The 27,424-nt window shown below is 46.3% G+C and overlaps 1 protein-coding gene and 2 non-coding genes across 3 annotated transcripts; 2 read left to right on the forward strand and 1 right to left on the reverse strand.

The window, feature by feature from the left end:
• Positions 1-538: 538 nt before the first annotated feature.
• Positions 539-9,162, forward strand: LOC112580785. Its single transcript, XR_006546877.2, has 2 exons — positions 539-987; positions 8,873-9,162. It is a non-coding gene; the product is annotated as an uncharacterized LOC112580785 (transcript).
• Positions 9,163-13,857: 4,695 nt separating this feature from the next.
• Positions 13,858-13,930, reverse strand: TRNAC-GCA. The gene has a single exon. It is a non-coding gene; the product is annotated as a tRNA-Cys (tRNA).
• An 8,352-nt stretch (positions 13,931-22,282) lies between these two features.
• Positions 22,283-27,108, forward strand: LOC102403370 (myeloid-associated differentiation marker). The gene is made up of 2 exons (XM_025271027.3): positions 22,283-23,296; positions 23,613-27,108. The coding sequence occupies exons 1-2, from the start codon at positions 23,170-23,172 to the stop codon at positions 24,134-24,136; spliced, it is 651 nt and encodes a 216-aa protein (XP_025126812.2). The 5' UTR covers positions 22,283-23,169; the 3' UTR covers positions 24,137-27,108.
• Positions 27,109-27,424: the final 316 nt, after the last annotated feature.

The raw sequence follows: 27,424 nt of genomic DNA on the forward strand, positions 1-27,424 counted from the left end.
AGGCCCCTCTGGAGGCCCAGGGTGTGAACAGCTGCACAGAGGGCTGTGTGCTGTGGAGTCAGCACCTTAGGAGGTGGGAGGGGCGGTGGGCAGAGAAGGAAGGAGTCTCAGGTCCTGATGGATCAGAAGAAGGAAAATGGGGAGAGGTGGTCAGGACACGGGAGACGAGAAAACCAAGGATGACCCGATAAAGGACAAAAAACAGAAAATGCAGAAAAGATGGGAGCACCAAGAGAAAAAGGCAAAACAGGGTGTGGGGAAACACAAAACCCAGAAGGAGACAGAGCAGAAGGAGGGAAGGGAACAGAAAGGAGAGTGAGGAAGGGTGAAAGGAGGGCGAGAGGGAGCTGTACTGGGACTTCCTAATGATGTACTTACCCAGCCTTGAGAAATTCCACAGAAATAGAAGCTGGAAAAACAGCATATGTTAAGAAACTATGTTAATGATTATCTTTCATGTTTTTCTTGGAATAATAGCCTTGTTACAAGCCCCAAGGCCAGACGCAGAAGGGAGTATGACTGGGATCATGAAAGCCCGGACCTTGGAACACCGGGTCAGCGCCAGGCATGAACACTGCCTACGCACTTGCTCATTGTTCCCGAGACTGGCCTGGAAGGGAAAGGCCTGGGGTGAAAACAAGGAGATCTGGACTATGTCAGTGTAGTCCATGACATTTAGGAGTATGTGCTTAAAACAGCATGTGTCTTGAGAAAGATAAGATCAAAGAAAGTCTTGTAGTCTGCAATTAGGAATAAAAGCTGGACTCAGAGTGGACTCTGCACCTCAGTCCAGTAGAGGCTGCAGGTCCCCTGACCCACTGCATCAGGTTTTGTGTTCTGTCTTCATTCTCGTGGCTTGCTCCTGGACGGTTGAGGCAACAATTGGCACCCAACGTGGGGCCAGAGCAAAAGACCTCTACGAGTGCAAGTGAATCTACAGGGACGCAGAACCTGGGACGATTGAGCGGCCTCTGAAAATCTCCACTGGTAAGTCTTTCAGGCGTTTAATTGGGGTTAAAATGGGAAATGTTGAGAGTGCAGAACACTATTGCCCGTATATTTGTTTATTAAGACAGCTCTTGAAAGCGGGAGGAGTTTCTATTAGTGAAGGGCAATTATTAGAATTGTTACAAGCAGTGGATAAATACTGCTGCTGGTTCCCATCAATAGGGACCTTAGTTTTAAAAGCCTGGGAAAAGGTTGGAGCTGAGTTAAAGAAAGAATATGCGAAAGGAACTCCACTCCCTGTTTCTATTTGGAGTACGTGGGCATTAATTAAGTCAGTACTGGAACTTTTACAGACTTCTGATTCTTCTGATGAAAGTGATGATGACTCTTTTGAAAAGCCTCAAAGTCCAGAGTATGTGAAGCCAGAGGGAAAGGGCAAGCCATCTGCAAAACCCGCTCCCTCGGCTCCCAAGGAGGGTGATGAGGGATTTTTTTCTCCACCTCCTTCCCACTGTTCTCCATCCCTACCACCTGCTTTTGCAGGAAACATTTTCAGTGGAGAGCCTATGCCCACTCCTCACCTTTCATCCATACAGAAAGGAATTTTACAAGCACAACGGGAAGGAGATTTAGAGGCTTTTTGTACTACCTTTCCTATGACTATTCATGAGAGGGTAGCTCTTGGTGTCGATCCTAACAACCCTAATGGAGTCTATGAGGCTGTTCGTGAGCCTTTTCCTTTTAAAATCCTAAAGGAATTAAAACAAGCAATACAAAATTATGGTGTAAATTCCCCGTTCACAGTAGAAATAGTTCAGAGTGTGGCAGAGAGCAATCGCCTCATTCCAGCAGATTGGTTGGCATTAGCAAAAACAGTCTTGACCCCAGGGGAGTTTCGTCAGTTCAGAACTTGGTGGCAGGATCATGCTGAGACTCTGGCTGCACACAATCAAACTCATAATATCTCTATTTCCTTGGAACAACTTATGGGGATAGGTCCATGGGGGAGAGTGCAAGATCAAATACGTATGAATGATCAAGCCATAAAACAATTGCGAAGGTGTTGCTTGAGGGCCTGGGAGAAAATAGAGTCAAAAAGCCAGACTTCTGTTTCCTTTCAAAAAGTTGTCCAGGGGCCTAAGGAGCCCTATACTGAATTTATTGCCCGATTACAAGAGGCAATCTCCCAGCAAGTCACAGATGCCAAGGCAGCAGACGTCTTATTACGATTGTTGGCTTACGATAATGCTAACATTGATTGCAAAAAAGTAATGAACCCTTTCAAAGGAAAAGCTAGTTTAAATGATTATGTTAAGCTATGCCAGGGAGTGGGAACTGAATCCTTTAAAGCGGATTTATTAGCTCAAGCTATGGCTAGATTACAACTTCCTAAATTCCCCAGCACTTGTTTTAATTGTGGGAAACCTGGACATACTAGGGTTGAATGTAAGTTCAAAAAAGGGAACTTTCAAAAAGGTAATTCACAAAAGGGGAATGTCCCCAGCCTCTGCCCAAAATGTAAAAAAGGAAATCATTGGGCAAATCAGTGTCGTTCTAAATTTCATAAGGATGGCACCCCCCTTTTGGGAAACGGCTCCCAGGGCAAACTCCCAGCCCCATCAAACAAGGGAGCCTGTCCTGTTCAGACTCCACAGATGTCTTCCCCAACTACTCCTGCCAGCAACAATAACAGTCAGAATTGTGGTGACCCAAAGATGAAAGAGCAGATGAAACCAAGGAGGGTCTTGCAATGCAGGAATGGAAAAACCAGACCCTTGTCGTCCTTCCCTCCCCCATCCTGTAACTATTAATGGATTTCAAGTCCTCCTGAGCAGCATAACCTGTCTCCTCTCCTACCCCATAGGAGGAAGGTATTTGCCTTACTCTTCCCTCCACCCAATATACATGCCTCATCCAATCAGCAAATGACCCACAAGACCCCTATCCCACTCCTGTACCCTGGTTAAAAAGTGGACTAAAGAGCCCTGTCCAATGTTGGTTTTCCCTTGAGCTGGCCCACTGTTCTAACAGTGTCTCCCATTCTAATAAACTTTATTTCCCTCTCATTCTGTCTTATGTCTGGAAATTCTTTTCCCACAAGCACCTAGACCACGACATTTTTGGTGGTCTATATGGGGACTTGGGGTCTCTTCCTCACCTCCTCACTTCTCCTTTTTCATAGGGACCCTCTGCAAACAGGCAAGTGCTGTGGAAGCAACTGAGGAACTCTGGCCAGGGTTACCCTCTGGTGTGTTCCAAGGGCCCCACAGCTCACTGAGCCCCAGTAGCTGCCACCCGAGTGGGTGAGGGTCTCTTCTTTGTCTTCTTTCCAACTGAGGACTAGGCCAACCAATGTTGTGTGGGCACGGCTCAGGCTCTTAAAAGCCATTAGGGTGCCTGCCACATGCAGACTCCTGTGAGCCGGTCCACTAAGAGGGTCGCGGAGCGGATCAGGCCACAAGGGCATCCGCCCCCAGCAAGACAACTTCCGTACACCGTGTCAGGCACGTAGTGGTCGAAGCAAAGCAGGGACAGACCATTGTCCCCTGGCCACCGCCTCCCCCATAGCATTGTAAAGCGGATTCCTCAGCCTTCTCCCCTGTCACTTTCACTTCTTCCCCTTTCGGTCCGGATTGATTTACAGGAGCCTCGGTGTTGCCTCTGAGCCATCCCAAGAGTGCCTTCCATGTTTCAGGGAATCGCCCAATGGTGAGTCACCCAGCTGCTCCCAGGGATCTCTGTCTTTCTCTGCCCAGGTCACGTGGTGCCTTAGCTGCACAGTTCTCAGAGGTCACCTCTCACTGTTGTACGCGACTGTTGGGACGGTCGGCTATTTTTGTGCCAATAATCGCATGGGGACGTCACTGAGACAAAAAGTGACGGCTTTTTGCCGTCGGTGACTCTCAGAACCCCCTTTCTATGGCGAATAGGCCAAGGATGGGTTCTGGTATGTCTCGGGAGCCTCTCTCAGACTCACCCCTTGGCTACATTCTCAGAAACTGGAAAATTTTGACCCTGCAAAAGGCCTGCCTCAATACAAACTGGGGGACCCCCCCCCAAAGATGGCCTCTGAATGGCACACTAGCTTTTGCCAAAAGCAGAGAAAGGACTCAGAATTTCCTTACGTTCAGTCCTTCATGGCCCTCAGTTAGAATATGGATTTGAGGGACTCATGCTGCATGTGTCTTTCTGTTGCCTCCCTATCTCCTGTCCCCTGCTGTGTCTCTCTCCATTAGATTTCCTAGGCAACCCCTACTCGACCTTTCATATCCACATGATCTCTAGGAAAGAATTCTGAGGTTCCCTTTGGTCCAGGTCTTTCTCCTATATTCAAAAGCCTGAAGGATCAAAACTGTCCTCTATGCTTATCTCTCAGGTGGGGAGAGAACCAAGTTTCCCCCACTCCTAAACATCCTAAAGAGTTCCCTGCTAACTACTGTTTCTCAGGGTGGGGAAGGATCAAGCTCCCCCCACTCCTGCAAATTTCCTTAACCCTTCAGATTCTTCTGATGGGACAAAGACCTCACTTCCCACCAGAGGGACAATCCAAGAATTTTATCAACTGATCTGTCCCTGATATCAGAGTCAATTTGAGCATATTTGGTCTATAATTTAGGTGTAAAACTATGACTACAGAAAGGAAAGATGACTTTTTGACACAGGATGGCCATGATATTCTTTAGACTCCAGAGAAAACTGGTTAAAACAAAAATTTTTTTTCTTGGAAACTGCAAAACCGGTTCTTTTTGCATGTGCAATTAGAAACAACTAGCTTGTTAGGGAATCCTCTTACACTGTTGGTGGAAATGCAAACTAGTACAACCACTATGGAGAACAGTGTGGAGATTCCTTAAAAAGCTGGAAATAGAACTGCCATACGACCCAGCAATCCCACTGCTGGGTATACACACCGAGGAAACCAGAATTGAAAGAGACACGTGTACCCCAATGTTCATTGCAGCACTGTTTATAATAGCCAGGACATGGAAGCAACCTAGATGTCCATCAGCAGATGAATGGATAAGAAGGCTGTGGTACATATACACAATGAAGTATTACTCAGCCATTAAAAAGAATACATTTGAATCAGTTCTAATGAGGTGGATGAAACTGGAGCCTATTATAGGGAGTGAAGTAAGCCAGAAAGAAAAACACCAATACAGTATACTAACGCATATATATAGACTTTAGAAAGATGGTGACAATGACCCTGTATGCAAGACAGCAAAAGAGACACAGATGTATAGAACAGTCTTTTGGACTCTGTGGGAGAGGGCAAGGGTGGGATGATTTGGGAGAACGGCATTGAAACATGTATAATGTCATATGTGAAATGAATCGCCAGTCCAGGTTTGATGCACGATACAGGATGCTCGGGGCTGGTGCACTGGGATGACCCAGAGGGATGGTACGGGGAGGGAGGAGGGAGGGGGGTCCAGGATGGGGAACACGTGTACACCCATAGCGGATTCATGTTGATGTATGGCAAAACCAATACAATACTGTAAAGTAATTAGCCTCCAATTAAAATAAATTTATATTAAAAAAATAAATAAAAAATAAAAAGTTATTCATCCCTAAAAAAAATAAATAAATAAAAGCCCTGCCTAGGGAAAAGCTTGAAGTTAACTCTTTCTATGTCCCTGAAATACACAGCCCACTTTGCCTAAGACCTCAGCCTTGGGCAAATTAGAACTTCAGCAAAAAAAGCGGTGGCAGGGGGAAGGTGGTTCAAAGAGACATTTTAAATCTCAGGCAGAAAACTATGAGATCTCTGTCTGTCTATCTGGATTTATGTGTGTCTCAGTGTGTGTCTTTTTTTTTTTTTATAATATTGCTGAAGTTGTTAGTTCTAATTTAATTGGCCTAAAGAAAAGTAAGCGCTTACAAATTAGACAATTCTAAATGCAAGAGAAATTAACCTAACTGAATTTCAGATTCACGTGAACTGGGAAATATTCAATATTAAATATCTAGTATTAACATTTGTTTGCTAATCTAATATAGATATGTCTAAGAGTCATTAAGATTAAGCATATTTTCATTGTACCTAGGTTTATTATAAGTTAAATATTGTTATATTGTTATATCTGTCACAGGTTTGTCGGCAAGGAAGGTACCTCAAGTGAAAAAACTTCAAAAAAAAATGTAAACGAGATATGAGCTTTTAGATAAACTCTATTAAGATTAAAAATGTCTGTCTAAAACAGTTTCTCTAGATTTTGGTAACCTGGATTTCTAGGGTTGTGCTAAACTAAGTAACAGAAGTTTATTGAATAGCTAGGTCATTTCCAAATAAAATAAGATTCTGAAACATTCATTACTGAATACTAACTTACAGAGAAACTAAAGATTTTGGACTATTAATAAATAATGTTTGATGCCATCCTGAGATGTTCGCTAGAATTTTTTTGAGAAATTATCACTGGTATTTATGTTCACCAATCTATAGAATGCTAATATAAAGGTCAATTCTTGCTTGCTTAAACAAAGTAGGATGTGTGTGTTCAGTAGAGAAGGTATGAGGAATGAAGTTACACTTTATGAAGGGGAAGGAAGTAGGTCTGACTTACCGTTGGCTGTTCCAGGATGGGAGAACAAATGGGTACAGAGAGTGATAAGAAGGCTTTATGGAAAGTGGACCCCAAGGGAAGAGTTTTGTGTATAAATAAAAGTTTTCTTGAGATGTTGAACTGCCTTTGATAATGGATTTTAAGTTTCTTTGCCTCTAAAGTGATCTGTTCTATGTTTACCTTTGAAATCTTCTTTGTTACTTTGGCTAAGTGAATATATTATTTCACAGTGATCTATATGATTCTATCTGACTGAGTGTTATAAACCCTACTGATATTTATTGACAAAACTGCCTAAATAGCTTGACTTCTAGCTGACTTTGGGATGCTTCAGAGGGCCCCTGAGACATCCCAAAGAGCTATTAAACTACCTGAGTTCATTTGACATGTTAAATTGCCTGGGAAATTTTGTTGGAGGAGTGATGAATCTTCTCAGGTTAAATTGTATGGTTGATGTTACTTATATAGATATCCTAGAAATTATGTGAAATTCATGAAAATCTGATATGTCCTGGTAAAATGTTGTCAGTTATAATTCTAGTTTTCATGTTAAAGTGTTACAAGTCACAGCAATGACCAGGCTACTTTGTCAATTACAATTTAATTAGATTTTAAACATGCCTTGTATGGGTTCACTCTCATGCCTTTAGAAAAACACTGCTAGTTCTTCAAGATGTATGGAAAAGACTTTTCTAAGATTAACTGATAAATTTTGTTTGTTTGCTATCTGATAAATTGATAACAGACTGGAATTTAGTCTACTCTGTATGTTAAGAGAACAAAGTTTTCTTCGAATGAATCTTTCAATAACAGATTATGAATTTCTTTGCCTTTAAGTGATTTATATTTGTTTTAAAAATCTTTTGTTACTTTAGTAAAGTAAATAAGTGTTATTTAAGATTATGGTACATGTAAAAGCTCATTCTGCTTCTACAAAAAATAACGCCTCGCGGTTAGACTTGTGCTATCCTAATGTCCTTAAAAAATGGCAACAGTCTACTCCTAAATTGGGGAATTAAAAATGGGTGAACAATAGTTGAAAATCAAAGAGTCAGGGCTATGGGAAATCCAAGACGGCCGCTTGGCTTTTCCCAGCTCCCTGACAAACCTCATTTTTATTTGGGGTTAAAGCCTTCCCTGGCTACAGGGTTAATGCCTCCATAATGAAAAAATCACTGAATATTGAGTTTTGTACATTGTTAAACTAAGTTTCTAGTTTTGTTAATTAAGGTCTAGTGTTTACTAAGACTCACTTCTGAGATAGTTCCTTGTTATGTTATATTGCTAAAAGATTTAATTAAGTTATTAAAAAGGACACTCTAAGTTTGTTTCTAAGGCTTATCTCAGTAACCAATCTTCAGATAAAGGTCAGATGTTCCATAATGTACAACCAGGAGATTAACACCAGCCTATAGTCATTTAACAAATGAAGTCAGATGACCTGGGGTATACCAGGTTCTACCTAATGAAAGTTTTTGACTTATAATTCTTGCTTGCTGCTGCTGCTGCTAAGTCGCTTCAGTCATGTCCGACTCTGTGCGACCCCATAGACGGCAGCCCACCAGGCTCCCCCGTCCCTGGGATTCTCCAGGCAAGAACACTGGAGTGGGCTGCCATTTCCTTCTGCTTATGATTTTACTAATAACCGCTAGCTATAGCTATATTATTTTCTATGTCACTTGTTTCGGAAGATTATTTCTTACGTTAACAAATGTGTGACTGAGCCTGTGATACAATGCTGATATGCAGTTCCATATGAGATCAATGATTGTAATATTGTAACTCTAGATATGGGAAGAAGCAACAAGAGGGAATATTTTCCTGGACCAAGAGGCTAGTAAGACAGTGGTCCAGAGACTTTTGCTACTTGCAAGGCCTGGTCCAATAACAGCACACTGAGTGGCCTATCAATGGAATCTTCCCTAGACCTGGGAATGAGCCTTCCCAGCACCGTGGGACACATGGCCATGAAATGGCCCCCAAACATGGTCAAATATGTGGCTGTGAAGGGGCCCTGCTGACCGGAAGTTGGTACTTGCCAGCTGCGTCTACAGAGATTACATCATGACCACTGCAAGCTGCTGACCTTCGACACCGCCTGAAAGGAGGTCAGGGTGGAGATCAGAAATAAGGCACTCTGTGCTCTGGGAAAAACCCAGAAGAACCGGCCTTCAGATAGTCAGATGTTTTCAGGTAAAGATTTTATGAGCCCAAATTCTTGCATCTTCTCGTACCTAGAGAAACACTAACGTCACAAATCAATGTCTGGTCCTGGTTTCCCTGGTAGCCCCTGAGCAGCTTTTCTACTTCTATTAACCTTTGGGCCATATACCTTTAACTTTCTTGTCAAGTTTGTTTCTTCCAGAATACAACAAATCTCCAAGTGGTAGGATGACAAGAATATTCCCTGACCAACACCCAGACAATGCTGAAACAAGCCACCTTATCATTCCATGGACTCTCATCTCCCTCCGTAAATGCACCTGACAGAGAGCAGACAAAGGGAACCCAGAGCCCCACGACGCCCCTGTACAGCCTGAAGAAGCCAGAGTGGTCATCGCCCCTTTTCCCCTGAGACTGGGTTCCCAAATGCCCGAGAAGGGAAATAGGTAGACAGACACGAGCAGGGTATCAAAAGAGGCCAAAGAATTAGCCCTAGAAATAAAGAGAGGGAGAAATATGGTGACCCAAGGACAAAAGAGCAGATGAAACCAAGGAGGGTCTTGCAATGCAGGAATGGAAAAACCAGACCCTTGTCGTCTTTCCCTCCCTCTTCTTGTAACTATTAATGGATTTCAAGTCCTCCTGAGCAGCATAACCTGTCTCCCCTCTTACCCTATAGGGAGAAGATATTTGCCTTACTCTTCCCTCCACCCAGTATATGTGCCTCATCCAATCAGCAAATGACCCACAAGACCCCTATCCCACTCCTTGTACCCTGGGTATAAAAGTGGACTAAAGACCCCTGTTCAATGTTGGTTCTCCCTTGAGCTGGCCCGCTGTTCTAACAGTGTCTCCCATTCTAATAAACTTTATTTCCCTCTCATTCTGTCTTATGTCTGGAAATTCTTTTCCCACCCACACCTAGACCATGACAAGAATTACCATGCTGTGTCATGGAATTATCCCCAGCAACCCAATGAAACACAGCCCTTGATATAAGTAGTAGTCAGGATACTATTGTTACTCCTGGAGAAACACCAATTGTTATTTCAACAGGAATATTGGGGCCACTTCCACAGGGGACAGTTGAATTATTGTCAGGAAGATCAGGGCTGACTTCCCGGGGAGTTCAAATTCATACCGGAGTTATAGCCAGTGATTATGAAGGAGAACTGGAGGTTATGGCCTCCACTGCTCTTCCCTGGAAGGTTTCTAAAGGGGATAGAATTGCTCAGCTTTTAATTCTACCTTATATGGGTATAGGACATTCAGACAAAAAGCAGAGCTCTGGGGGATTTGGAAGCACAGGAAAGGCTGGTATTTTTCTCACTGAAAAAATTTTAGAATCCAGACGCACCTGACAAGTCAATATAAGTGGAAAAAACTTTCAAGGTTTAATAGATACCGGAGCTGATATTTCTATCATCAGCTCTCAACATTGGCCTAAAGTGTGGCTGACTAGGCCTGCTCCAATATCTATTGTAGGTCTGGGACAGGCACAAGGGCTAAAGCAGAGTGCTATGGTATTGTCTTGTTCAGGGCCTGATAAACAACCAGACACTATCTAACTTTATATTGCTGATATACCTTTCAATCTATGGGGTCATGATCTCTTGGAACAATGACATGCTGAGATACACATTCCTTCAAATCAATATAGCGAGGCCAGTCACTGAATTATGTTCAGTCAAGGTTATATACCAGGATTGGGACTGGGCACAAATCAACAAGGAAGATTTATCCTTTGACTACTCAAGATTTCAAACCGCCCCCTTTTCATTAGTGGCCACTGATCATATAAATCTTCCTTTACCCACACGCATACCTCTTAACTGGAAAACTGATCAACCTGTGTGGATAGAGCAGTGGCCTCCAAAATAAGAAAAACTGGAGGCTTTACATGAATTAGTTAATGAACAACTTAACAAGGGACATATTATTGAGTCCTTTAGCCCTTGGAATTCTCTGGTGTTTGTTATACAAAAGAAATCTGGTGAATGGAGAATGCTTACTGATCTGAGAGCTGTTAAGGCTATTATTGTTCCGATGGGTGCTTTGCAGCCTCGCCTACCTAATCCTAGTATGATTCCAAGAAATTGGCATTTGTTTGTTATTGACCTCAAAGATTGTTTTTTCACTAGTCCTTGACACCCTGATGATCACCGTAAATCTGCCTTTTCAGTTCCTTCCATTAATTTAAAGGAGCCACATAAAAGATTTTAATAGACTGTATCATCTCAGGGCATGCTTAACAGCTCCCTATTTGTCAACATTTTGTAACGAAGGCTTTACACCCAGTATGACAACAGTTCCCTCATGCATATATCAGGATATATTATGTGCCTTACCTGAAGTTGATAGCCTAAAGGAATTGTTTTTAAAGCTAAAGGAATGCTTGGGGTGTGCTGGCTTGTATATAGCTTCTGATAAATTACAATACACTGAACCCTTTCAGTACTTAGGAAATATAGTCACGCATACTACAATCAAACCACAAAAGGTACAAATACACAGAGACTCAATTAAAACTCTAAATGACTTACAAAAATTGCAAGAAGATATTAACTAGATTCGACCTAAGTTAGGGATTCCAACTTATTCTTTATCCCATTTATTCTATTAAGAGGGAATCCAGAGCTTAATAGCTCCCGAGAGCTAACTCCTGAGGCTGAGAAAGAACTATCAATTATAGAACAAGCTGTACAAAAATCCCAAATAGACAGAACAGACCCTTTGGTGCCTCTCCAGTTGTTTGTCTTCCCTACCCCTCATTCCCCTACTAGGTTGATTGTGTTAACTCCTTTAATAGTTGAATGGATATTCTTAGCTAATTCACAAACAAAATCTATTACCCCTATTTAGATATGATAGCCACTATAATTCTCAAAGGAAGAGGGCATGTTCAATAGCTTACTGGACATGATTCCTGCGTTATTTGCACTGCACTAACTTCCGAAGAATTAAAATATTCTCTTCACAACTCATTATCTTGGCAACTTGCTTTAGCTAACTATGTTGGGCAAATCGACAGACACTGTCCTGATTTACCTATCTTATAGTTTTTAAAATAAACAAGATGGATTTTGTCTAGAATTACTAGGGTCAACCCCATTCCCTCAGCTCCTCCTATTTTTACAGATGGCACTAGCTGAGGTAAAACAGGATATACAGGCACGTTTATGCTAGTTATTTAAACACCTGGATATTCTACACAGCAAGCAGAAATTCTGGCTATTAAACACACATAACAAAATATTCCCCAAACAAGTAACATCTTATCTGATTCTCAATATTCTGTACATGTTACTAAACATATAGAAATAGCAACTATTAAGGATACTAATCCATCCACATTGTATACACTTTTTACAAATTTACAAAAGGTGATTAGATACCAACAGTTTCCACTCTACATTACTCATACTCCAGCTCATACTGATTTACCAGGGCCTTTAACAGAGTTCAGTTCAGTCGCTCAGTTGTCTGTGACTCTTTGCAACCCCATGGACTCCAGTATGCCAGGCCTCCCTATCCAAGGCCTCCCTATCCATCACCAACTTCCGGAGTTTACTCAAACTCATGTCCATTGAGTCTGAGATGCCATCCAACCACCTCAGAAATGATCGAGCCAATTCCCTTTTATTCCCAGCATTTACAGAGGCATCAGCCCTTCATGATCTGACACATTGTAACTCAAATATTTAAAAACCAAGTTTCATATCCCTTGGGCTCAAGCTAAACAGATTGTATGGACTTATCCTACATGCCAGATGGTTGTGATAACCACATCTCCAACAGAAGCCTTGGGAGCTAATCCCCGTGGCCTGAAGCCAAATCAGATCTGGCAGATGGACGTAACTCACATTCCACCCTTTGGAAAGCTTGCTTATGTACACGTCATGGTTGATACTAACTCTAAGTTTATCTGGGCAACTGCTTGCTCTGGGGAATCTACAAAACATGTTATTTCACATTTGCGTAGTTGCTTTACTACTATGGGCCTCCCACAAAATATAAAAACAGACAATGGTCCGGCTTACACTAGTTCTACTTTTAGGGATTTTTAAAAAGGCTTGGTCTATAAAACATCATACATGAACTCTCTATAATTCCCAAGGATAAGATATTGTAAAATGAGCTAACAGATCTCTTAAAGAAATGCTACAAAAACAAAAAGGTGGGAAATGGAATGTCACTTCCTCCACAGCAAAAATTATATAAAGAATTATTTATTTAAAATTTTTGCATCAAGATAATGATTTCACTGCAGTAGAATGACATTTTAAAAAGGAACAAAAAGAAATTCACCCCAAACCACCTGTTTGGTGGTGTGATCCAGTAACACGTTCATAGCATAGGGGGACTCTGATAACCTGGGGAAGGGGTTTTGCTTGTGTTTCACCAGGTGATTCAGAAACACCCCTTCTCATCATCTGAAAGCGTCTTTTCTGTGGAACGTTGCGCCCCAAGAAATAAGTTTCAAAGGCCTGAGTCTGAAACAGACAAAGATAACGATTCCCCTCCCATTGACTTATCGCAACAAGATCCCCACTTAGGGATAAAAAATTAAAAGATTAACACAGAAATCAGAAGAGATCTTAGAAAATAAAGGGAATGCTGTCACTCCTAACAGTCTGCCTGTTGCCATGTTGGCTCTTATCACCACCACAGTGAGTATACCCTTAGCAACAGCTGAATCTAAAAATTAAACTTATTGGGCATATATACCTAGCCTCCCATTACTAAAACCCATTACTAAAACTAAAACTGGGGGGATTCTATGATCCCCGTTTATGTTTATTATTCTTCCTGGATACCAGGACCTAAAGATACATGCCTTCCTCTTTTTAAACAAGAGGAAGGGACTCCCTTCAATGTTACTTATAGGTATGAATCCTGGCCAACTTATATAAGACCAACTACAAGATGTCTTAAATTGTCTGTGCAAGCCTGGCTGTCCACTAATTCTTTAAATAGTAACTATGTTAAGGTTCAGCTACATCTTCTCTGTGGTCTGAGTTTTGCTTATAACAACTCAGAACCCGATGTGAAATCGCTCAGTCGTGTCCGACTTTTTGTGACCCCTGTGGACTGTAGCCTACCAGGCTCCTCGTCCACAGGATTCTCAAGGCAAGGATACTGGACTGGGTTGCCATTTCCTTCTCCAAGGATCTTCCCTGACCCAGGGATTGAACCTGGGTCTCCTGCATTGCAGGCAGACGCTTTACCATCTGAGCCACCAGGGAACCCCATAATGACACCAAATTGGACAGACCTTTATGCAAGCATCACAAGCTGTGAACTGAAAAGCAAGATCGTATTCAGTGGGATAATTGCAGCGGGACTGAGGGAATAATTTTGATTAATGGTTCCTATGGAATTGTATGGGACTGGTCCCCTAAGGGGTATGCAATCTCTAATTGCTCTCATCAAAAGCAGTTCTGCTATCCTCACAAAAGGCTGCGTTGGCAGGGGCATAAAGTCTTTAACCATACTAATTCACCACTCTTCAGATCATCCAATTATATGGCATGGTAGTGGCATGTCACCCCCTTCCCACAATTAGATCAAGGAAGAGGGCAAGAAGGGATTTGGAAATTAGCTTTAAGTCTTAAAAGATTCCAAATTTGGGATGGATATTATTCTGATAAGACAAATTATTCACTGACATTTAATACCAGTACAAATTGGACATTTTATATTCAGGCTTGCATGAGAGATCCTTATGTGCTCTTGAAAGGAACAATTTCTATCAGTGAAAGTGTACAGGAACTTTCTTGCCAGGATTGAAAATTATGTACCTGCTTAAATTCTTCACTTTATAATTCTAATCACTCATTTGTTATATTAAGAAGATTAGGGATATGGCTTCCAGTAAATCAAACCAGACCTTGGGAAGGCTCCCTTGAAACACATGCTGTTTTAAAGGTTATAAAGAAAGTACTGCAACATTCCAAAAGGTTTATTGGACTCCTTATAGTAGCTCTTATGAGAATTATTGCTATAGCCACAACCATGGCAGTAGCCGGGGTGCCACTGCATCAAACTGTACAAACGACTGCATTTGTACAGCACTGGCACCGAGATGCAGGTTCTGCCTGGGGAAGTCAAACTCACACAGGCCCAGAAGCTAATGAACAATTGGTTGATTCGGAAAATGCGGTTCTCCTACTAGGGGACAGAGCACAAAATTTAAAATTACAAATTCATCTGAAGTGTGACTGGAATATCTCTTCATTTCGTGTCACACTTGATAAGTGTAATCAAAGTGCATATACTTGGGATCAATTATCTAAACATTTGAGAGGACACGTTTGTAATAATCTATCCTTAGATATTTCCCAATTACAGGCTACTATTTCTAATATGCAGAATGCTCACTTACAGCTACTCCCAGAAACTTATTTGAAGAAATTGAGGAAGGTTTATATAAACTAAACCCCTGTAGGAGGAGGATTGCTTAGTACTATAATATCGGGATGTATATTTTTGACTGTTTTGTGTCTAATCCTCAGATGATAAGAGAAACCGAAAGAAATCATCCAAGAACTGCTGAAGAAAGAAGTTGCTCGATTGGTGTATCTACGCCTGCAAAAATAAAAAGGGGGAGATTTACTGGGAATTCCTAATAATGTACTTACCCAGCCTTGAGAGATTCCACAGAAGTAGAATCTGGAAAAACAACCTATCTTAAGAAACTATGTTAATGATTATCTTTCATGTTTTTCTTAGAATAATACCCTTGCTACAAACCCCAAGGCCAGACCCAGAAGGGAGTATGACCGGGATCATAAAAACATGGACTTTGGAACACCGGGTAGGCGCCAGGCATGAAGACTGCCTACGTACTTGCTGATTGTTCCCGAGACTAGCCTGGAAGGGAATGGCCTGGAGTAAAAACAAGGAGATCTGGACTATGTCAGTGTAGTCCATGACATTTAGGAGTACATGCTTAAAACAGCACGTGTCTTGAGAAAGATAAGATCAAAGAAAGTCTTGTAGTCTGCAATTAGGAATAAAAACTGGACTCAGAGTGGACTCTGCACCTCAGTCCAGTAGAGGCTGCAGGTCCCCTGACCCACTGCACCAGACTTCGTGTTCTGTCTTCATTCTCGTCACTCGCTCCTGGACCATTAAGGCAACAGGGAGCCAGGAAGAGACTATCAGACAACGTTGTTGCTGTTCAGTCACCAAGTCATGTCCGACTCTTTGTGACCCTGTGGACTGCAGCATGCCAGGCCTCTATGTCCCTCACTGTCTCCAGAGTTTGTCCACGTTCACATCCACTGAGGATGTCAGAGGATGTCAGAGCTTGGTGAGGATACCTCCTATGAACAGAGGGAATCAGGAGTTCTGGGCAGAGCCTTAGTTCCTACAGAGAGCTGGCGGGCCCAGTACACCAGGCTGGCCACATAAACCAGCAGGTTGCTGGCTGCTGTCAGGACGGCCACAGCCAGATGCTGGTCCCAGGTGCACATGTAGGCGGTGAGCCCATCAGTGCAGTCCTCCTCATCACTGGACCGCTGAGGCTTCCCACCCAACTTCTCATAGAACTGGTAGAGTGGCCAGAGGACCAGAGCGCTGATGTAGAGGAGCACGATGAACAGGGTGTGCACAACCTTGACGGGCTGCTTGTATTCCATGTTGCACAGCTGGACGTGAACTTGGGCAAACTCCGGAAACAGTGAGGGACATAGAGGCCTGGCATGCTGCAGTCCACAGGGTCACAAAGAGTCGGACACGACTTGGTGACCGAACAGCAACTGGACAAAGGTGATGGAGTAGATGATGGAGGCCAAGAGGTAGAAGAGGGTGGCATAGCAAGTGTAGGTGTCGAGGAGGTGGTACCAGAAGAAATGAAGGGGGACCGGAGCTTACGTAACTCAGCAATGAAGATGATGAGGGTCACAGTGAAACAGAAGCACCAGATGGCCATGGACCAGTTGCCTACATCTCCTCTCCCAGTGCCCATGCTGGCCACCAGCGAGAAGGCCACACAAGTGGAGAACAGCTGCAGCAGGCGGAGGTAGAACCATATGGTGTCCAAAGAGATGGACAAAGTGAATGTCCTATTGGTGGACATGGTGCTGTGATGGTCAGGCATATCACTGACACCAGTACGGCAGTGGTCTTTGCTGAGGACCCATCAGAGAAAGACCTAGCTCTGGAGGTGGATTAAGTCAGACGTCTGGAAATGACACAGGGCCCTGTGATGGCTGAGGCTCAGAATCTGTGGAGTTAGAACCAGACACTTGGTAACAGCACAGCTGCTCTACAGTTATTCTCCCCACCCGTCACCCTTGGCTTTGTCAAGAGACTTGTCTTATCTCAAAGGTGGGTTGAGTCTCGCCACAAAGCTAAGCACATTTTTTAACTCTTTGCACTGCATGCCATTATCTACAGCCATACAGGGTACAAGAATGTGCGCAGTCGTGTCTGATTCTTTGTGACTCCATAGGCTGTAGCCCACCAGGTTTCTCTGTCCTTGGGATTTCTCAGGCAAGAATACTGGAGTGGGTAGCTGCTTCCTATTCCAGGATATCTTCTCCAAAACAGGTATCGAACCCCTGTCTCTCGCATCTCCGACACTGGCAGGTGGATTCTTTACCACTATTGCTATCTGGGAAGCTCTGGTTACAGTGATGGTTTTCTACAATCCCCAGTTTCAACTCTCCCCAAATTGAAAAAAAAAGTTTTTAATTGTTTAGTAACAAACTTTGACTTGAACAAAGTTGAGACAATTTATGTTGCCAAAATACTAACATGTTTGATTATAATTCAGTTGCCAAAACACTAACGTGTTTATTTCAAGGTGCTTTGAGACACAAGGCCGAGTGTTATGGCATATAGAGTAGATTCACCATGTACCTGTCTGACTTAAAAGTTCTGAATAACGAGCACATCTGAGCCCATGAGTTCAGAAAAGAAGTAGTGGATTGCATTGTTAATGCAATTATTTTTAGCTGCGCTGCATGGTATGTGGAAATTGCCCAACCTGTGTTTGAGCCTGTGCCCCCTTCAGTGAAACAACTACTGGACCACTAGGAAAATCTGATAATCCATTCATGGATGAGAAAACTAAGGTGAAAAGGCTATAAAAGTGTAAACCCCAGATAAAAATAGCAAAGCTGTGGGTTTGAGCACTTTGCTCTACAGCCCACATGTCAGCAGGTCTCTTGTGGGTGGGAGTTCTGGGACCCAGGACCCACCTTCAGGCCCACGGCCTCCTTCCACAGTAACCTGGAGACATGTGTCCCGGCCCGTCCTCCCCGTAGCATCACTAGAAGGAGCTGCCATCTGAGGAGACACAGCCCCACCCGGAGGAGGGCAGGATCAGGTCTGAACAGGGAGGAGCCCATGGGGTGAGAACAAGGCCCTGGGGACAAGATGACGTGGGAAGTAGGGACTGTTGTGAATCCCCTCCCCCAATTTTGCCTTCATATGTGACTCTTCTGCATTGGGGAAGGGAGACCACCAGCTCAGCATGATTCCAAGCATCATGAAGCATCATGGAAGAAACACAGAATAAATTAGCATAGCATAGCATAGCATAGCAGTTGAGCTCTTAAGTTCCAAAACTGCCATCCAGGCGGGAGTCTGGAAAGATCTGGGAGTAGTCCTACCTGTGAGGATTTTCCTGGCCTGGGAGACTGGTTAGCAGCTTCCAAGCTGGGAAGAAGGGATTGGAAATGAACAAGGACACTGTGTCTGAGGCTGACGTGGAGCCTTTCAGGGCATCCCAGGGAGGGGGTGGGGATGGATGGATGACCGACCCCCTTTTAAGGGCAGGAGCTGAAAGAGGAGGCCCATGCTGGACCCCTGGGAGAGGACAACCCTGAGGATGTTCCCAGGACTGGGGTTGGGGGTGCAGAGTGGAGATGACTGGGGGGATCCCAGGGCCCCAGTGGCTCTGAGGCAGCCCAGTAGGTGTCTTCTGATCCAGAAGGGATGCAGGCATGGAGCCAACCTTCCACATGGAGGAGGGGCCTGGACTGGAACTGAGATAGGAGAACAGGGGCCTGAAGGGGTTTCAGGGCTATGACAAGGACACGTGGCCAGAGTGGCAGGGACCCTGGAGACCATGGAATTGCCCAGGTCACCTGCCCAAGACAGTCCCGCCAGCCAGGGCTGCAGTCCTGCTCACACAGGGGCTCCTCCAGGGTCCAGTGCTGGGGGAGTGAGGCCCCTCCCAGCCCGCCCCCTCCTCAGGGACCGCTGCCCTGTTTCCAAAGGACTATTTGCTGAGAGGCCCCCAGGGCCGAAGGGCCAGCACCTTGAGCCACAGGCAGCTTCCTGCCATCAGAGGCCTTGTTGCTTTTGCTGATAATAAACCCTGGGACAAGCTGAGGCTGGAAAGAGAAACACAGAGCAAACCTGAGGACCTCCCTGGACTCACAAAGCTCCTTGAGCCCCAGTTGCCAGTTGAGCCCTGGAGCCTGCGGGCCTCCCAGTGGGCACTGCTGGGGTGGGGAGGGGTCCTGGGTTGAGGGAGGCTGGGGTGTCCTGCTCGCTGTTTGCCAGTCTATTCCCACCAACCTCCCAGAACTCATCTGGAATTTCCTTTCCGGGAGAAATGACAGCTTTGGATCCAGGGACAGAGGGGGTTCCCTGGTAGCTCACCTGGTAAAGAATCTACCTGGAATGCAGAAGACCCTGGTTCGATCCCTGGGTCAGAAAGATCCCCCAGAGAAGGTATAGGCTACCCACTCCAGTATTCTTGGGCTTCCCTGGTGGCTCTGACGTTTTAAGAATCCACCTGCAATGTGGGAGACCTGGGTTCGATCCCTGGGTTGGGAAGATCTCTTGGAGGAGGGCATGGCAACCCACTCCAGTGTTTTTGCCTGGAGAATCCCCATGGACAGAGGAGTCTGGTGGACTATAGTCCATGGGGTTGCAAAGTGTTGGGCATGACTGAGCAGCTGTGCACAGTGGGACAGAGGGAGGGCTTGGGGAAGGAGAGGCATCGGTGTTCCTGCTGTGTGACCCTGGGTAAGGCATGTGCCCACTCTGGGCCTCAGTTGCCCAACTGGAAAGAAGCAGGTTTGCCTGAGTTTCCCAGCAACCCTTCCTCCACTCTAATCTGTGAGCCTGGACACAGTGCCCCTGTCAGAGCACAGCCTGGATGTGGCTGAGCCCTGCCTGCCCAGCAGCCAGGCACGTGGACTGGAAGACAGGGAGCCAGGAAGGTCATGGCCAAGATAAAGGAAGGAAGGAGGAGGTGCCAGAAGGGCAGAGAAGGAGGAGGTGAGATGGTCACCAGAGTTACAAGGAGGCTCTGGACCTTTGGCAGACATTTCATAGCTGGATGATCCTGGGAAAGTGACTCCCCAGAGCCTCAGTTTTCCCATCTGTGCAATGGGTTCAATACCTACTTTAATTAACGAAATCATGTGAACAGCTTATCAGAAGGCCTGTCACATGGCACACTCAATCCATGCCAGCTGTCTGTTCTCTTTCTCCCCTCCCTCACAGAGGACCCAGAAGGCCCTGGCCCCATTCTGGACATAGCACATACAAGCTTGACTTGCTCCAGATGAGAGGTTGCAAACCAGTTTGTATTGGAGGTGATCCAAGGATGTGTTTGTTGTCCCTTCAGTGTTTTCAGAAAGAGATGGTATAGAATTGGTGTTATTTATTTCTATTGTGTTTGGTAGCTGCAAAGTGTTTTAATTTCACGTGAAAATCCACATTTCCAGCTCCTTTTCAAGCTGCAGGAGATTTGGTGTCACTGGGCTATGTTCCCTTGGGGTGGGGTGAAGCTGAGCAAATGCTCTGCCGTTTATATTATTTTTCATTTTCATCTCTGTTTAGTATTTTCTACATTTTCTTCTACTCAAGTTTAATTGACATAAAGCAGGACTGTGATCATCTCAAAAGTGCCCCATTCCCTCTCTTGGGTGTGGCCAGGCTTCCTGCCTGCTCACAGGCACGTCCACCCCCCCATCCAGGAGCATCCAGGTCCTCAACTTCATGTACAGCCTTCAACACATTTCACAGGTTCTGATCATATGTAGACATGTGTGTACATACATTCACACATGTTTGTAAGGAGTATCTGTATCTTTTTTCCCTGTTTTATAAATATGAGACCATATCATCACACACCACATCTTGCTTTTCCACCACCCCTGACAGGTGCAGCTCGTCTTCTCCTGGGGCCCTAGTCCTCTCCATCCCCTTTACTTATTTCCTTCCCTCATGGCTCCTGTGGGTATTTGGACTGACCCCCCTTCTCTAGATCAGTGGACCCTTCCCAGTGAGTCTCAGACACTGGGGACACAGGATATGACAAGGGATCCTGGGATCCATGTGACCACCATACTCTAGAGCAAGTTTTTCCAAAAACTATAAAAAATATATGACAAATAATATATTTTTCATTTCTGGAAGTTCATCTTGGTTTCCTAGGGCTATTATCACAAGCCTGGTGGCTTAAAACAACAGAAATGTATTCTCTCACAGTTCTGGAGGTCAGTGTTTTGAAACAACGTGTCAACAGGGCTGTGCTGTCTCTGATGCCCCAGGAAAGGGTCCCTCTTTGCCTCTTTTAGCTTCTGGAGGCCCCTTACCTTGTGGCTGTGTTACTGAACTCAGGCTTGTCTCTTCAGTCCTCAAGAAGCCAAATACCGAGAGACAATTGTTAGGATTTGTCTGGGTCAAGGTACCTCTCCTCCGCTGTGAATACAATCACCACCCATGTCTGCATCAGCCCATGTTGGGCGGTGGGTTAAAAAAAGTACTAATGAACATTTTCACCATTTTTTGTGAATCATCTTGGTATGGAGGATTTTCTTTTTTCCAGTTTAGTAGGTCTGAGGTGAAAAAAAGACTGTATGTCCAACAACAGCCAACTGGCTGTCCTTGTGGATTCAAACCTCCTGTAGGGAATTGTCTTAGGGAAAATCCACTTTCCCTCCCTCTGCCCTTGTAAGGGACACACTCCAGGCAAATTGAGTGTCCTGTGGGATCTTAAAGGGAGAAACTACTTCATACCACCTTTTTTCCTCATGCTGTGGGGGCGCTGAGGCTCTTCCTCCCACCCCTGCCACTGCACTAGAACCCCTCTCCCTCCAGAGACTGGGGGGAGGGGGCACAGACCCAGGCATTCCCTGCCTGGGGCACCAGGACAGAAACCATAGAGGTCAGTGTGGATTCAGTTCCCTAAAAAGCTGACCCCCTCTTCTTCCTCCCTTGCCTGCAAAGTCACCCCTGGAAAGGAGGCAGGCTTTTCACAGTTTCATTTTCTTTTTGCTTTTAATTTGGTGCCCTTGTTGGAAGAATCTTTATCATGAGTAACAGGAAAGCCTCCCACTTATCCGATCATTGACAAAAGAATTCTAACTGGAAAATCGTAATTTAGAGACTCATTCCAGGGCCACTGTTCTTCAGAATCGAAAACATACATGACTTGGGCTATATTAAAATTAAAAAAGCATTTTATTCATGGTTACCTACCAGGTAATAGCTCTAGTGTTGCCAATCTGCCAAGATGAGTACCAGTGGACTTCTAGAAGGGACGGATATAGACCCCTCCCCCCACTTCACCGGCTCCCCCAGAACAGATTTAAAGCAACCAAACCAATTCTTCCTTGGGAAGAGAGTGGTACAGAGTCACAAATAAGCCATTCCCCACTCCTGCAGCATCCTACTGACCGCATAGTCCCAAAGAGCAAAGAATATGCCCAAAGAGCGGGGAAGGTGGGCTCGCAGGATGCATGCTCTTTTACTCACTCGGTCAAGAGGTTGGCTGCTGCGTCAGAGGCCAGTTTCCTGCTCTCAACAGAAAGTGAAAGCAAGCTGTGAGTAAGGAGTGGGGAGGGGTAGGGAAGTTTTACAGCTGCTGGAAAAATACCTACAGATCTTCACTGGGAGCAGCGGGCAGCCCGACTTTCCTAGCCGCACTGTCCCTTTCGCCCCAGGAAGACAGGGAGGGCAGGAACCCCGGGGACCTGGCTGCTGCCTGGATGTATAACATTGTCACCCAGCTCAGGCTCAACTGCTCATCCCTGAAGAAGCCAGTACTGAGAGATAAGTCTTGGGCAGAAGAAAAGTAGCTTTATGTTAAGCAAGCCGGCGGGCAGGGGAGAAGGTGGATCACTGTGCAAAAGAACCAACTTCCAACACCGCAAGGCTCAGCTGGAATTTATACAAGGAAGAAAACTGAAACGGCCGCAGACTGTGTGCCAGGGGTGCACTGTGCTTCTATTTTGGGAGACTTTACATTAACCCCAGGGCCGCCTTGCTGGATGAGAAGGTGAGTGTGGTCCTTACTTTGTTCAGATCAGCACATCAGTTCTAGGGGTCAGTGGTCGTATATTTTCTTGAGAAAAAAAACGGAGACACAAACAGAGCTTAACCGGCAAACCAAATCTGAACTCAGAACGTCAAATCCGGAGCTGTGTTTAAACTGTTTACAAGCCTTTGGTTGAAGAACAAGCAAGGTTACAACAGCGGCGACGTTGACCACCGGACCGTCACCATCACCATGAGCTGGTCCTCAGGCCTGGCCTCCAAGCCCATCATGGGTTTTTTCCTCCGCGTGGGGCAGCTGCTCTCCACCTGCGTGTCCTTCTCGCTGGGGGCCAGCCTGGGCATTTGGAAGGAGGGCATGGGTAACTGGTGCATGTTCGTCTGGTGTCTCTGCTTTGCCATGAGCCTCATCATCTCCATAGTGGAGTTATGTGGGCTGCTGTCCCGCCTCCCTTGCTCCTGGGATGGTTTTCTTCATGCTTATTCCTCCTACTTCGTCATCATCTGTATCGTGACTTCCTTCATCTTCGGCACCTCCTACATCCAGGTCTTTTCTCCAGGCCCCGCCCATCATCGCCACCGCCTTCTCCTGCGTGGCTGCTCTGCTTTATGCCATCAAAGTGGCCTGGGTCTGTGTCCGACCCGGCGACATGGTCTGCTTTGTGCCCACCTTCCCAGGTGTGCTCAGGAGGCTGGAGAACCATCTGGCCTGGGTCATCTTCGCCTTCATCAGCAACACTGACCTGTACCAGCACCAGCCGGCCCTGGTGTGGTGTGTGGCCGTGTACGCCATCTGCTTCGTCCTGGGGGCCGTGAACTTCCTCGTGAATGGGTGTGACTGTGACAACGACAAAACGCTGCTCCTCCCCGCCCCCCGTTTGCTGTGGGTGCAGACTGTGCTCTCCGTCCTCCTCTACGCGACCGCAGTGATCCTCTGGCCCCTCTACCAGTTCCATGAGAAGCTGGGGGGGCAGCCCCAGCGGTCCAGCGATATGAGCTGCAGTGATCAACTCACTACCTTTTTCTGCATCTGGGACGAGCGACTGGTTGTGGCCATCCTGACAGCCATCAACCTGCTGGTTTATGTGGCTGACATGATGTACTTGATCCTAGAGGCTTTTGTATGGACTGAGGCTCAGCGCAGGGACTCTGGATTTTTTTTTTCACCTGCAGTTTCTTCATCAACTTCTGATGTCCCTTGATGCCCTCTTTTAGACTCAGATACCTGGTGTTGGTGGGGGAGGGGAGTTGAGGGGAAAGTGGATGGAGCCACAGGTAGAAGGGAGATTTTTCGGAATATGGCCTTTTTGAGCATTTTGATTTTGAAACATGTAAGCAAATTGCTTTTTTAAGAAAACAAAATTAATGTTTGAAAAATATACCAAGTGGAAAGGAAGGATCAGGGGCGGGATCATTGGCCAGATGGTCTCCATATTCCCTGCAGCCTTGATGGACAAGCTGGGGAAGAGCTGAGAGATGCCCCGACAGGCTGTCTCCAAAAGCAGAGGGAAGGGAGGCGCCTTGGGTCCAGGGATCTGGATACAAGACAGGCTGCGATCTTGGACCCTTTGCTGCAACCCTTGCTTGCACCTGGACAGCACCAAATCAATTTCTATTGATTAAGGAGGCCAAGAACCCTGGTCTATAACATGGGGAGAAGGAGCTGTGGCCCCCAAGCCCACTTGTTGAGTGGCCAGGGCCAACTCCAGCCCTTTAGTACACACAATTGATGGAGAAGACCCCGGGTGCCCAGGCATCAGGCCCTTCTCTTGCTCCCTGCCTGGCCTGGCCTCCCTGCCTCCCAGAGCAGCAGCCAAAGACTGCTTCCTCAGCCAGCCAGCCAGAGCCTCCTGGCTGACACCAGGCTCAGACTGTGGCCGGAGCCTGGTGTAGAACAGAGCCCGGGTCCATTCTCTGACCCTGGAGCAGCTTCTTGGAAGGATCACAGAGTCAGCCTTCCTCTATCCACCTTTGAGTGGAGAAAAGAGGGTCTCTTCTCTCCTGCAGCCTCAGGCACCTGACTATCTGTCTTGGGGGCCAGTGTAGGTGGTCCATCCATGTGGCCCTTGTCTGTATGGCTGACTCCTATCCCAGGGTCCCTGCAGGGAGGCTGGTGGGCTGGGGGAAGGGCAAGGAGGCACCAATCAGACCCTGCCTAGCATCTTGACCCTCTCAGGATATTTCTGGCAAGCTTGCCAACAGCAGAAGGGGGTGCTCTTGTAGGACCTCTGGGTGGGGCTTCCTCCACTGAGAGCTGGCTGTGCAGCAGGCAGGGAGCCCACGCTTTGAGAAGCTCAGCCCGAGGGCCAGACGACTGTGCTGTGTAGCCACGGATGAGCCACTGGCCTAAGGGCTGAGCACCTCCAGGGGACTCCGGTCACTGGTCCAGCCTCACCCCTGCCATCTCCCTTGGCTACCTGTTCATGCAGAGAGAGGGCACAGCCCTGAAGGATATGTCCTAACAGCCCACCTCATGCATGAGGGGCTCCAGGTGAGGTTAAGAACTCAGGGAATTCAAATCCAAGTTCATATGACATCAAACTACTGTGCTTTTCACTCAACTTTACAGTGGCCATACCTGCCATTTGTACCACTGACCTTTGGGAACCTGGTCTGGGAGAGCAGGGAGCTGTAGCCTGACCTCTCAGGATTCTCTCCTGTCCAGGCTCTAGGGTTTAGGGTCATGGCTTCTACTGTTAACTATTTTCATGAACCTCGGAAGCTGCTGGGTGTGGCTGCCTGTCTGATTATGACTGGCCACCAGGGAGAGTGCTTGGACTATCTCTCCTCCAGGCTGACTTCCAGGCAGAACCAGCCTGATGGATACTCTGGCAGGAAATGTGAGGGGCTAGGTCTTTGACATGGTTAGGGGGCGGCTCCAGAGACCTCTCCAGTATTCTTGGGCTTCCCTAGTGGCTCAGATGATAAAGAATCTGCCTGCAATGCAGGAGAACTGGATTTGATCCCTGGGTTGGGAAGATCCCTTGGAGGAGGGCATGGCAACCCTCTCCACTATTCTGGCCTGGAGAATCCCATGGACAGAGGAGCCTGGTGGGCTGCAGTCCATGGGATCGCAAAGAGCTGAACATGACTGAAGCAACTTGACTCACTTTCCAGGGACCCTCTAGATGCCCTCACTCAGCCACTGAGCTGAGACTGGGAGGGGGCTGAGGCAGCGGTGCAGCCTGGCCTGGAAGGTGACCCCCAGGCTCCTTGACTCCCGGCCCAAGTTCCTTCCAGAGGGTCAGGCTTCCTAGAAAGAAGAGGAGCCAGGATTCCCAGAGGAAAAGCTTTCCTAAAGGAAATCTCTGACCTGACGTTCTGCTCCTGGCTCTGGGGTTTGCATGCCCCAGGGCAGGGAAAACCTGAGGAGGCCGCCCCCACTTCCTAGGTGGCCCCAAGGTGAGGGTCAAGACCCCAGAGGACAGTGTGTGCTGTGGCCCCACCCCTACCCTAGGCCCCTGCTTCCTGCACAGTCAGCTCTCAGTGGAGTCACGGGGAAGGAGAGGCTGATGCTCTAGAGAGACCCCAGCTTCAGTCAGCCCTCCTGACTCTGTGTCTCCCTCTGTGAGATGAGGCTCTCCTCCATCAAAGTGCTGAGAAGGGGACTGAGATCCCATAGACAGCGTGCCCAGCCCTGGGCTAGGGTAGGTGGGGACCCACAAATAGCACCGTCACCACGATCTTAATAAAGGAAGAGCTGCCTCTTCGGCTCAGCATCTCCTCTCCCTTTCCCTCCCTCCTCCTGCTCCTCCTCATCATCTGAGGGTCTCAGGTCCTCAGGACTTGGAGCCAAATCACATCTTCTCTGTGTGCCATGATCTGTGTGTGTTCTCATCTAGTCTGGTGGCTTTAAGACTCCACTCAATAGACAAATATCCTTGTGCACTGAGTGTGTGCCAGGCACTGTTCTAGGTCTGGACAGAGAGCAGAGAACCAAGAACTCTGTCCTCATAGAGCTGACACTCTAGTACAGAAGATGGACCATGTGCAACCAGTATACAGTATCAGGTCAGTGGATGATAAATGCCATGATGAAGGAAAAACTGGTGAGAAGAGTTATTGGAGTGTGTGGGTATGAGTGGCCAGGCTGCTCTTTTAGGTGAGTGGGCATGGTAGGCATTTATGAAGATATTGAATAAAGTGAATAGGCTGTATGATGAAAACTCTGGAATTCCTGCCTCTGAAGTTGATCTGTTGGGGTCCAGAGTCAAATCCAACTGCTTCCTGATCTCTCCCTCTGGATGTCTCAGGACTCCTCACACTCACCATGTCCAATCACTTCTCCTGAACCTCCGGACCACCCCCGCACACACACGCTGATCCTTCCTCATCTTTCCTGTCTCAATGGCACCACCTTCACAGACACTTTTCACAAAACACTCATGAATCCACCCACTCTTCCTCTTCTGTAGGGCTACCTGGTCCAGATCCATCCATCTGTCTCAGCTAGACACCTGCCATAAGCTTCTAACTGATTCCTGTTTCCA

Source organism: Bubalus bubalis, chromosome 20 (genome assembly GCF_019923935.1).
Source record: "Bubalus bubalis isolate 160015118507 breed Murrah chromosome 20, NDDB_SH_1, whole genome shotgun sequence".
Classification (NCBI taxonomy): domain Eukaryota; kingdom Metazoa; phylum Chordata; class Mammalia; order Artiodactyla; family Bovidae; genus Bubalus; species Bubalus bubalis.

Bases quoted from the DNA above. Each gene is read 5' to 3' on its own strand.
- LOC102403370 (XM_025271027.3), top strand. From the start codon at position 23,170: ATGAGCTGGTCCTCAGGCCTGGCCTCCAAGCCCATCATGGGTTTTTTC. The intron at 23,297-23,612 runs GTAACTGGTGCA...CCACCTTCCCAG, and splicing joins CATTTGGAAGGAGGGCATGG to GTGTGCTCAGGAGGCTGGAG.